General features: G+C 36.9%; 1 protein-coding gene across 1 annotated transcript in view; it reads right to left on the reverse strand.

Annotated features, from left to right (window-relative positions):
- LOC104402017 (diacylglycerol kinase eta-like) overlaps window positions 1-12544 on the reverse strand; it is a gene marked incomplete at its 3' end in the record, with an annotated part of 47063 nt that overhangs the window by 12428 nt on the left and 22091 nt on the right. Inside the window, exons 4-5 of the mRNA XM_010009782.1 lie at window positions 6633-6737; window positions 6151-6283 (exon numbers count right to left, since the gene is read on the reverse strand). Coding sequence (XP_010008084.1) covers window positions 6151-6283; window positions 6633-6686 — 187 coding nt within the window. The remainder of the gene's footprint in view (window positions 1-6150; window positions 6284-6632; window positions 6738-12544) is intronic.

A 12544-nucleotide genomic window follows, 5' to 3' on the forward strand; every position in this document is an offset into this window, starting at 1 on the left:
CTTAGTTGTAGCCCATGTTAAGTGCATCCTCAAATCCACACTGACCCCCATTTTTTCAGGTGTACTGCAAGGTACGAAGGTACAAATACACATTTAACTGTGTTTTTGCCTTTTCTATTCCTCCAGTGACATAACTCAAATTTGCAAGAGGTGACAAGGAATGTTTTCACAGAAGTGTTTTACTTCAGGAGCTCTGTTTCTTTGCTTAATGGATCCTGTTTGGGCATCATGCTATGCCTGCTTTCCCAGAAGCTAAGGAAGTGAAGGATTAGGTGGTGATATATTTACTCAGGATACTGGTAGTTATAACATTTTCCAAGAGATTAAATTAAGTGAGGAAGAGCCTGACTCCTTAATGGATTATTTATTAAAAATCTACTAATCGGAATACTCAGCACAAGTGTGTAGTCTAGGCAGACATTTTGACGATCTAGTAACTATTTGTATTTTGTTCAACTCAATTAATATGACTAGTAATGATACCATATTAGATCAAATAGATTGACACACCCAACTGTGGGTATTTCAGCTATTGGAACTGCATGACATCATTCTATTTAGAGTGCATTATAGAAATTATTTTGGCAAAGGCCATTAAAGGTTTATGAGAACTAGCCAACAGACCAGAAGTTGTAGTCTCTTTTCGAAGAAATATTTGACAGGAAACTATCAAAAGATTTGGCCCATCACTTGTCCACCATTAAAAAAACAGTACAAAAGGTCTTGTGAATCATAAATTTCTCATTTTAATTCCACTGATCCATTGCCAGATCAATTTAAAAGTGAATTGAGACTAGGTAAGCAACAATCTGAGTCTGAGAGCAATCCTCACTGTTCTGGGAGATGCGTAAAAGTATGTGCTTAGCTCAAAGAAAAAGGAGGCAATGGGTTTTTTGCTTTTACAATAACTCCCCTGGTCATTTCAAAATGCAGCAGCATACACAGACTCAAAGTGTGCAAATATCCCATATACCTCAACTAGCAGGGCAGGCTCACATTTTCAAAACAGCTCAGCATCATATTGCGTGTTTGCCAACCTACTGCATCCCAGTCATGTATCAGCCTGGTATTGGAAATCTTTTGGAAACATGCAGATATACTGCTAGACATCAATTGCCATTACTTCACCAATGCAAGTTAAAAGATGAGAAAAGAAAAAATTGAGCCAAACCAAATCTAGAGTATTCGTAGGATGTTATTTTAAATTTGCATTTCCTGTGTAAATGTTTCTAGCTGGAATATGAAGTAGATCTCTCTAAAAGCCAGCCAAAAGAACCACTTAATTAGCAGACTGTTGTCACAGTGATACCAACATATGCTGTCAGACACAGTGATTAAATCTAGAGCTATTATTATCTATAATGAAGAATAGTCAACATTACTGAACCTTATTATGGGATCTATTGCACTGAAAAAATACATATATGTTGCCTTTGTTATAGAACATTTCTGTCTCAAAGACCTTTCAATCTAACCACTCATCAATTAATAAGACTACACTGGCAGGACACTCAATTTTTTTTCCCCTAAACCTACTTTTATGATGAGTTTTCTCTTCTGTGTTCTTCAAAGAAGAACTGGCCGAAACTGTTCTTTTCCAACTTCAAAGGCCAAAGCCAAAGATTTTGAAACTGATCTGAAGATCCCTAAGCTTGTATCTATAGTTAAGTTGTCAAGATGGAAGGATTTTTCTTCAGGTATTCCAAGAAACTTGGTGTTTTGTTTCCAAGAATACTATCACATTCTTTGACGAACAAGTCACAGTGAAAATGGAGTGATCCATGTGAAAACAGCAACCTAACTTCACTCCAATTTGAAGCTTATGTCTATGTTATAAAGGATAAAATTCAGCAGTGTCTTGGCAGTTTTTACTATTTTCACCCAAATAAATAACTCTGTAAGTTAATTTAATATTACAGAGTGGAAAAAGAATACTCATATTACAAAGTCAAGTCCTACAAAGTCGTTACTTATGCAACTTAACTTTGCAGTATAGATTTGCAATACAGCTTTGCAATACAGCTTTGCAATACAGCTTTGCAATATAGCTTCTGTATGCAAGTATAAAGTCTTCAGTTATCTGATGATACACTTTTTGAGAACAGGACCCTCATTCCCTGCTTGCACTGGGTGGTTCTTGGTAAGTATGCAGCTGTGCCATACTCTGGTTCATAATAATTTTCAACAGGTGTTTGCCTTATTTACTAAAAGCTAACGAAATACTGCTTTTTATACATCAATCTTCATTTCTTCCTGGCCTTTTAAAATTATTATTATTTTCATGCTAAGTACTACCACAGTTAAGACCTTTTTTTTCAATAACATATATCTTCAAAGTATCAGTGACTTCAGAACAGCTTCAACTGATTTTTGCAGTTAGAGAAAGCACAGCTTTTCCGTCATACAGGTCCCAGATTACAAACAACACACAACCACTGATTTGATCAGAAATCTTATTTAAGTGATTTCCCCAGGATTACAGAGGGGCACAGTGTGATACAAAGTCACAGAGCACAGTCTTCTTTTATTCCTTAATTCTTTAATAATCAACATCCCTTCTCTTCCTGACCACTTCATTCGCTATTCACTCTCCTGCCTGTGCAGAAAATGTAGCAAATCTCCTGGAAACAACTACCCATGTAGTGGATAAGTACCCTGTGCAGTGGGTAAGAAGAACAGGGTTTTGTGGGAAAAAAAAACCAATCATGATGAAAAAAGACCAAGTACATGAAGTGCATTTGCAGAGTCAAGTTAATCCAAATATTTTCTTATTGCTGGCCTTTAAGATCCTAAACTGTTCTTTCAATGTTGTTTCTGTGTGCAATTCATCACAGGAGAAAGCATCCCGTTTAAACTGCAATCACCAGCATATTAGGCAACAACCAAGGTTCAGTCATATTGATATTGAAAACACTACATGAAAAAATACATCTTTCAGAATAATTGTAAATGCAGTGTTCCACTGGCAATGACTTGGATAGAAATGTGGTGTTAACACAGAGTACTTGAGGCTAGAGAGCTTTAAAAGAGTTTCTGTAGATAATGATCTTTAGGTTCTTTAGTTTTCTCTGCCTAAACATTCCATATATGCCCGTGTTTACCTGATAACTTCTTATGCTTATACTCCTGAGCATACAGCAAGCTGTACTCTGGATGAGAGAAACCTTTAAGGAGCACAAGCATTTCTTGATTGAGATAGTTTGGAGTCATTTTCAAAGCAAGGCAAAGAAATTGTAATTTCTCTGTCCTAGTAAAGACTGTGGATGAATGTCATGGAGATCAGGCCTTTAGAGCTAGCTAAAGCAACACAACACACAGACAACTTTTGAAAAGTAGATTATCTTTTGTGAAGACACAAAAGAAGGAACTGGTGGGAGATATAGCACTGCATTTCAAAGGACTGTATAATCAAAGTTTTTAAAAGTCAATTGTTTTTTTGAGAAGCGGAAAGAATGAAGCCTGGTTTGATATGAATTTACATCTTTAGTTTGATATATGTACTGATTCTTTGACTTCTAAAAAGAAGCAAGTTCAGACTACAGTCTTTTCCCTACCAAAGGTATTAACATACTCTCTTTTCCTACACTGGCTTCCATAAAACTTACAGAACTATCTTCAGGGTGGCTTACAATTTATTTGGTCAACCTCTGCCAAAGGCTACTAGGAGGGAAGGTGCCCCAGAAATAATAGGGCACCAATCTTATCTCCAAAATAAATGAAGCTTGTTGTGTGGTCAGGCTGAAAAAAACAGTTGTGTAGCGCTGCTGGCGACCAGCAGGTCTAAGAGAATAAAATATTACAAGACTGATCTTCTAAAGTACCATAACCTGCAAAATATCAGCAATGGGATTTATTTTTATTTTTGTCTACAGTTAACAGTCAAGAATTAGACCACAAAGAGTACAAAGTCTCTAAACTACTTTCAAGATGACTTGATGTGCCAGTAACACAAACCACGGACAGGAGGAAGAGCTCCAGTATCTCTTGAGAAGGAGCCTCTCATGCTTCCCAATACAAGACATAATAGAGTAGCCTGGATCAATGACCACACAAATAATTGAATTTCATATAGGTATAAATGGATTCCCAGTGTGAAGCAGTGCTGGAGGCTTCAGATGCCAGGCATGAATATTTAAACAGGTTTTTTTAAAGCTGTAATGAGAAGAAGTACCACAGAACATGTCTGGTGAATCTTAAGACTCCATACTTCCTACATTGTCTCCTCAAACAGTATATATTGCTAACACAGGGCAAGTCAAAAAAAACCAGATGGTGAAATGCATTAGAACTGCACACGGCAGAAGCCAGTAAATATGAACTCAGTCACATAAGAATTTTAGAGAAAAAAGTAGTATCAAACCAAAACACGCTTCTTAGATGAAGAAATTAAGGATGGTTAACACAGGCGTTCACAGGTCTACAGAATCAGAAACAAAGTATGAGTATTCCGTAGAAGAGTCAAATGCCAGAAGATTTAGACTAGATGCATAATTAAAGTTCTCCTTTTGTTTTAAAAAACACTTGGGAAAAAAAAATAAAGTCGTAGCTAAAGAGTAAAAGAAAATCATAGTATCTACATATAACCCAATCCAGGTCATACGCTTTTACGAAACTGTGGACCAGTGAAAGCAAATCCAAGCTACCTTCACGAGCCATTAGGAAAAACTGCTTAAAGACCAACTGGCATCAGAAATGTGGATATAGTATTAGTTTGTAATAAGTTACGCAGAAATGTGACAAACTCCTAAACTAGAAAACCCAGAAAATTATGAACCATGACCATTAACACTGGTAATCTTATAAGAATAATACTTGCTAAACAGCCTTGTTAAATAGCTATAATATTAACTTATAGAAGGATAAATTCTTTATGAAAGGAAAGAACTCTTTCCTTTCATTTGCCTGAGCAAATATAACTGTATTTGTACACAGAGGCAATACAACTGCATTTTAGTTAAGCACATGATACTTCCATCTGCCAACATCAGACAATGAAAATACCATAATTGCCTTAAAACTGTCCAAACGACTCACACACAGTGGAAAATATACATCAGAGTAGCTGGAAGTAACTATGCTATTTGCAATTTCTATGGAATGGGTTTGTCCCGTTCCTTGGCAACTGTACCATTAGCTACATTAAAAGCATGGACAATTCAGGATAGTGGGTTAATGTTTCCTTCGTAAGATTTCCTTAATACACATTATTATGCCCAGACCTCAAGTATTGTAACAGGATCAGTAACAGAAATGCATTTGCAGTTGGGTATCATGCACCCAAAAAATCAATTTTTGAATGGTGTAACTGATTCTTTTTTGGGCAGTAAGCTATTTTGGAAATTAAAAACCTCTACAATTCATATATATGAAACGTATATCACGGTCACAGGTGCTTTATTTTCAGCTGGATTATAACACAAGACTTGTTACTACTTTTTCACACAACCTGCAGCAGAAAATAAATAAGCTGTTTCAGGTTTATTATAAATATTTGTTTGTGAAATATCATTTCTCCAGATAAGCTTCATGTTGAAGCTTACCCACACCTCCTTCTTCTTTGTGCTGGATTTCATCTGTTGAACCATCAAAACACAAAGACATCTATCTACATCTCTACCCCCTCACTGCATGGGAGAATTTTTAAAGCAACACATCTGTCCTCATCTGTCCTGCCTGCACTACAGAATCAGGCAGCAGTAACAGAGCAAACAAGAACTGGAGGGGAAGAGGTCACAGCATTGAACAAAGTGTTAAGAATTTTTGCAGATTTGGGGCAGAAACTACCATTATGATTTTTTCCTTGAGGAATTCTGATTCTGCAAACCAGTAAGACTATTGTGTTTCACATTTTTGATGGGCAAATGAAACAAATCCTGTTTTTTCTTTCAAACCATCCACCCAGCACGTTCCAAACTGGTCACTGCAACAGAAGGAACTGTGTTATTGACACAAGTTAGAAAGGCATCTGGAGCATGAAGTAGGTGAGCCAGACAGTTAATAGTCCCTCTGCCCAAAAGAAAGTCACTCTAGTGAATAAATTTCTCCCTTCAGGCTATTTTCTTATATTCATTATTTTCAGAATCATCCCTCGTCAGCCATCTGTCTACATATGCAGCATCAGAAACAAGGGGAAGAAAGCTTTTCTTTTACCTTCACAAGACAGGCCATGAGAAGTGACTCCAGAAAGGCTCTCTCTACACACGTTACAGAAGGTAGGTCGGGCATGGGAGCAGGCGTACCAGTTATGCATCCCTGAGAAATGTTCCACATTAAACTGTGCGGTCTAGTAAAGGAGAAGTTAAGACAAATTTGCAAGTACAGAACACAGCTACGGTGACTGAAATTAGCTACGGTTCCGTATTACAAGGTGATGACAATGCAACGTTCACCAAAAAGTATTTTCCAAAGGGTATTTAGCCTGTTCTCCCTCCAAACTTCTAAACAGAAGTGTGATAATAAGCTGTCATTCCACTAGTAAAGGTCTTAACATGAAGCTTCACTCTGACATTAGCCACACTTCTCACACTAAGAAGGGTGAATACTCCAGTTCTGTGTCCTGTAGCTTTATCTGTTGAGCTAGTACCAGTCTGTCCGAGCTAGTACAGGTCTCACGGAGAGGGATGTCAACTTACCTCATAGTGTTCCCTGGACTGAACAGACTTCAGAGAGCTTATCCAGTCCTCCATTTCTTTTCTGTTCTCAGCACACAATATCAGCCTCCTAAATGGAGTGATTATCTGAAAAAGAGAACACACTCTGAATAATCCAGATAGTAAAAATCATGATAGACTATAATATTTTAGGTACTCTTTCCTGTGAGATGACGCAAAGGGAAGACGCACCCTACATCACAAGACACCAAATGCTTAAAAATATTTTCTTTAATACACTACCAACCACGAAGGAGTTTGCTTTTCTTTTTTCAGCTCCCAAGATTTGAATCAGGCTTCAGTATAGATCTTTACAATCTATATTGATCATTCCTCCTTCTCAGCTCTGTCTACACACTGAGATTGAAATACTCAAATGGCAGGCACTTAAACTGCTAAAACAACTGTTCTGGAAATTACTAATTGACTAAAATTGCAATCTTATTTCATAACAGCATTACAGCAACTGCAAAGTTCATAACAATTGCTAGAAACAAAAACATATAAAAATCAAAAGCCTGGCAGTCTTAAACAACAACAAAAGCTTCCATAATTTCTCTATCTTGTATATTGATATTAAATTTACAAAAATTTAAACTCACATAAATTCGAAACAGAACTTCCTATACAGAACTCAGTAAAAGAACACATACAAATCTTTACAAAAAGACACAGAGAACTAAAGCAAACAGCTGAAATCATATCCTACTAGGATGGTCGAATGAATTCCTGGAACAAGTTGATGCTGGGGAGTTTCCAGTGGTCTGCAGCTGGATTCTAGAGATGTGAAAACGCTGCACCTTGGAGGTTCAGAGTATAAGCTGTTTTCCTCTCTCCCTCACCAATAGAAAAATAATTAAAATAACAGGAAGGCACCAGAAACTATCAGCTAACTCCCACTGAAATTATTTTGAGCACTGCACTAAAATAGACAAAGCAGTTACTTACATAGTAAAGAATTTAAAACAAAGTAAGTACATGAAATTGAAGGAAAGCCATTTGTTTTGTTGTAGGAAGTCTGAAAAATAAAATTAAATCCTTTCTCAGTCATATCCATAAATCTATTGCATAGCATGTACCTCCCAAACTTGCTAACTATTTAAGTAAAACAAAGCAAGTACAACAAAAAATTATAGCTCTGAGTACTGTTTTAAATGCTACAGGCTAGATATTGTAACATTTGCACTATATTAGTAAACACTTATCTACAGCTGCATTTACTTACCCGATCTCTGCTGTAAAGTCTCTAGTCTTGATGTGTCCTATCCACTTCTTCATTAAACTGAGCTGCACTTTAACATATCTCAAAGGCAACGTAACTGAAGTGCAGCAAGCTGCAAGTCACATGGAAGGGATGCAAAAACCCTGTGGGCTTGCATTTGGTTCTTTCCTTTTTTTTTTTTTTATGTACTCACTTCACATGGAATGGAATACTTTCTCTGTTTTCTATTTCCTTCAATCTTGCTTAATCTTTTTAATAAGGTTTATTAGTAGCTCTCCACAGCTCTTCCTAAAGAACAGTTAATGCAAAGAGCAATGCTTCTCTCATTAGTTTGGAGCCAAACAGACGCTTTATTACTTCAAAATGTTTTTCTAGGCCAGGTCATCAAATGAAGCCCAGAAAAGCCATTAAATCATAATATAACCCTGGCTCCAACAACAATCAGCATTCTGCTGAAATTTCCAGCTTTCCGTGGACTGAGAATTTCCGTGGACACCAGATTATTTCCTATTATATAGCATGACATTATAATACGGATTAAGTAAGGACAAGTCCACCCAAAATTCTGCTTTTGCATCTGTTCTTTCCCCATGCTTATTACTGATGCTAACCTGTAACCAGATGTTATGAAATGCCATTAAGCAACAACAGCTGCATTTATTACTGAAGACTCCTGACAATCTTGATCTTTCCAAGTAATATTTATTAATATCACTCACGTCTCTACTACTGTTGATCACAGAAAACCCTGTGTGTCCCCCCACTTTCCCTTCTCAAAATCAAGGCCCTAGCTTAGCTGTTCACACACAGTTATCTAGTGACAACGGGGATGCCCTTTGGTGTCCAAAGCATCAGGATGGGGCACGTAAATATGACAAAGGACGACAGCACCCAGAACAGCTTTAAATAAGCCAGGTGGGACACCAAAGGCCATCTCAAAAGGTACTACCCATATAATGACAATCGAATCATGCCACCAAACATTGCTAACTAATGCATGTAAACATACAGAAATTCCTACATCCCAAATTCTTATTAAATTCAGAGCGTTATAAACTTAATAAAGTTCAAGAGCATTTCAACAGTCTAAAATTGAAATTAGATACTTTATATAATTCATATAATCATATAAATGATATATAATCATATAATTCATGTGATGAACACATGAATTCAGGATCAATTCTTACTAGTGCTATAAAGTGGGAAGTTGAAAGACACATATTCATAAATATAGCATCTATAACATGATGATTAGACTACATATTCGCTTTCATTTATGTACTTTTAACAACAAACTTGAAGAAAGTATATGGTAACATTAAAAAAAATCAAAATGCATTCTGCGCAAAAATATTGACAATGCTTGGAATTTATCTTAAGAAAAGAAGAAAGAAAAAGAAACTAAGCAGTCCATTTAGATTCTCATCTATGTCATTCTACAAAATCATGGAGAAGATGTACTCTCATTAATTAGGTATTTCACGTAACATAAGAACTCAGGGAACCAAGGAAACAATTAGCAACAAGAAGTGTTTTTCCCTAAATGTAACAAATTATTTAGACTTGAACAGTATTCCCAAAGGATGCCGAGGACACCAGAAGTATAAATATCTTAAAAGGTATCTGACAAATTCACCACAAATAGATGCATCATATACTATAAAACACAACATCCAAAACCTTCAACTCATCAAGTCCTCAAAATCCAACAAGTGAATATTGGGAAGTTACACAAGAGGAAGAATCACTGTACGTGCTCTGCTGCTTATACTCCTTTCTTGAGTACCTGCTACTGCTATCAGAGTACTTTGACTTATGTTTTTATGAGCTTTACACTGACTCAGTATAGCTGTTCTTGCTTGTCCTAAACTAAGAATGACTTCCTATAGCTTCTTATTTGCATTTACACAGAAGGCATGCTTTCTAAAGAATGCTGATGGAAAGTTATGATCAACTAACTGAAGTGGGATATTTAGAGTGCATTCATTAAAGACAGTTGAACCTGTATGCAGACATAAAAATCCCCCTTGTTTTCCATCTATGTAAATTTGGATTTTACTAGTAAACTTATCTCATGTACTCATATTCAAAGTCCTGTATCTTTTCTTCCACCAGCCAAAGTCAGTGTCTTTTCTTCTATTACATATTATGGGGTTTTTTTAATTATTGCTTGCTGCCCCAGGTACTATTTAGTTATCACTCTGAATATGCTAAACTCTCAATAGACAAGAAGAAATTATATAATACAATGACAAAGGAAGTGTCACAGGAACCACTGGAAGACCACTGAGGTAGAAGAGTTTTCTTTTACTTCAGAGAATAAGAAAACTCTTAAATCTTGGAGGAATTCAGGTGCTAATGGTTCACACGCTGACAAAGCAGGATACAAATCAAGAAGGATGAAGACAGAAAAAAAGGCTTTAAAAATAAATAAATAAAGCAGATTTAATTTAGAAGATTAAGTTACTTTGAAAATTTTCACCGTTGTTAGTTGCCAAGAAGAAGTCATTGCTGATTTTGGAAAAGAGAGTTATCAAAGCCAGATACTGCAGTATATTGGAAAGTAATGAAACCAAGGTAGTGGGAATGAAAACCGCCTTTAATGAAGTAGGCATATACAGTTTTGAAAGTTGAAAACAAACAACACAGATCCTAAAACATCATACGAAATAAAGAATGTCTGCATAAAAAGAAATATAGCCCATTACTGCAATAATGTTCTGTTCTGTTTGGAAAAAGAGGAGCTTTTTGAGTGGGGAATGAAGGAAGGAACAAGAAAACATTGTTCAGTCTGCCACTACATAGGTCTTGCCATAAATTGGGATTTTCACGCATGTTGACACTAGGATAATTTGGCTTCTAAAAGTACCCAAATACTCATACATATGCACATACATATCCGGAAATTACTTTGATGAAAATTACACAGTCAAATTTTGGGCGACCACTGCGACTTTTCTTTCAGACAGCACCTATTAGGAACGAGCTTAACATTTGGAAATGAAATAAAATTACCATTAAATTCAGTGTAAATTTGAAAACACCTTTCAGTTTCAAAGGGGCCAACTTTATTCATAACATTCTATATGCCTTCAACCCAATGGGTTTAGACTTAGGATCTGTAAAATAAAATCACAGAGAGTTCAGTTAAAGCCTATTGCCCAATTTTTAACATATTTTATCATAGCAGCAATATATAAGAAAATACATTTCCCAAAGCTTGGTGGCTACATTTCTGTTTTCCTTTACTGATGCAAAGAAAAATGCAGGCACCAAATTTGCTAATCAAGAAATAATGGTCTACATCTAAGCAGGAACAGAGCAGCTATTGCAAAGCACCCTGATTCCTGCAACATGATATTTGCATTAAGGCACCTCCTGCTCCTCTAAACTATTATCAGGCATTACACTAATAGCACTTTGTATGGCCAATCTTGAAATGTCTTTAGTAATGTGGAAACATCACTTAGAATCTGAAGCGGGTGGGGAAATGGTTTTCCTGTTCTTTGAACAGATATTTTAAAATATCTTTCTGGAACTAATGAAGAGAGGGTGACAAAGAAAGATAGAGCACCCCCACTTCCCCTCTGAGGGACAGCACCCGATGCCTTGGGCATGCACACAACAGATTTAATGCTTTGTAACTTCTCAGTGCTTCTAGACACTGGAGACTGAATTCTGACTAACACCAAGTTAACATGTTAGGCCTCCCTTGCTTTCTGTCTGCCCCTCCATTTCCCTGTCTTCATCCAGGTAGATCCATATGAATGCAATGGATGAATGCACCTCCATCACAGTGGTGGGAGTAGACTGCTGGGGTCACTGACGCTTCTGTACCTACCAGAACTTGTCTGCAAAAATCACAGTACTAACAGTTGGGCAGCTTTCTACAGTACTTCTAATTTCTTGAATTCAGGAGACACTAAATAAATTGTAACAGTACTGTCACTGTCAAAAGTGCAGTTGGTGCTTTATAGTCAATTGTCACTATTCTTTTTCAAGATGAACTGAGCCAGGCAAAAGGATAAATTACAAAGGGAGCAGAGGATTTAAAAGCAAGGCAAGTAATAAATGGCTATTATATTCGCCTGAGTACAATACAGAATTTATAATCAGAACAATTAGCTCTGTCTACTCCACTAGAACGTTGCTTCCCTCTTTTTGCTGGCCTTCTATTTCACTGTTGCCAAGCTCAAAAGTAATGAAGTAATGTGTGGTTTTGGCTCCCACAGTAAAAACTCTTAGGAGGGGAAGAAAAGGGTTAGTTCCACAGAGCATCTCCTGCACCAGTACACCAAGACAAGTGGGCTTAACTAAAGGGAAGGACAAAAGCAGTTAATTCACAGAAACAGGTTTAAGGTCTACTCTGCCTCCACCTGGCAGTATAATCTAGCCAGGTAATTTAGGTGGCCGTCCCTTATGCCACATATAGCATAAATTAAGGAGCATCTCCCACAATAGATCCAGGTACAGGTGGTTGGGAGTAGTCAGCATGGATTCATCAATGCCTTAATTGTGTCTTAATTATCTGTGTAAGTACCTGAAGGGAGGGTGCAAAGAAGATGGACCCAGGCTCTTTCCAGTGGTACCCAGTGACAAGCTAAGTGGCAGTGGGCACAAACTAGAACACAGAAGGCTCTGTGGGAATGTCAGGAAACGCTTTCTTACT

Source organism: Nestor notabilis, unplaced genomic scaffold (assembly GCF_000696875.1).
Source record: "Nestor notabilis isolate BGI_N333 unplaced genomic scaffold, ASM69687v1 scaffold2562, whole genome shotgun sequence".
NCBI lineage: Eukaryota > Metazoa > Chordata > Aves > Psittaciformes > Psittacidae > Nestor > Nestor notabilis.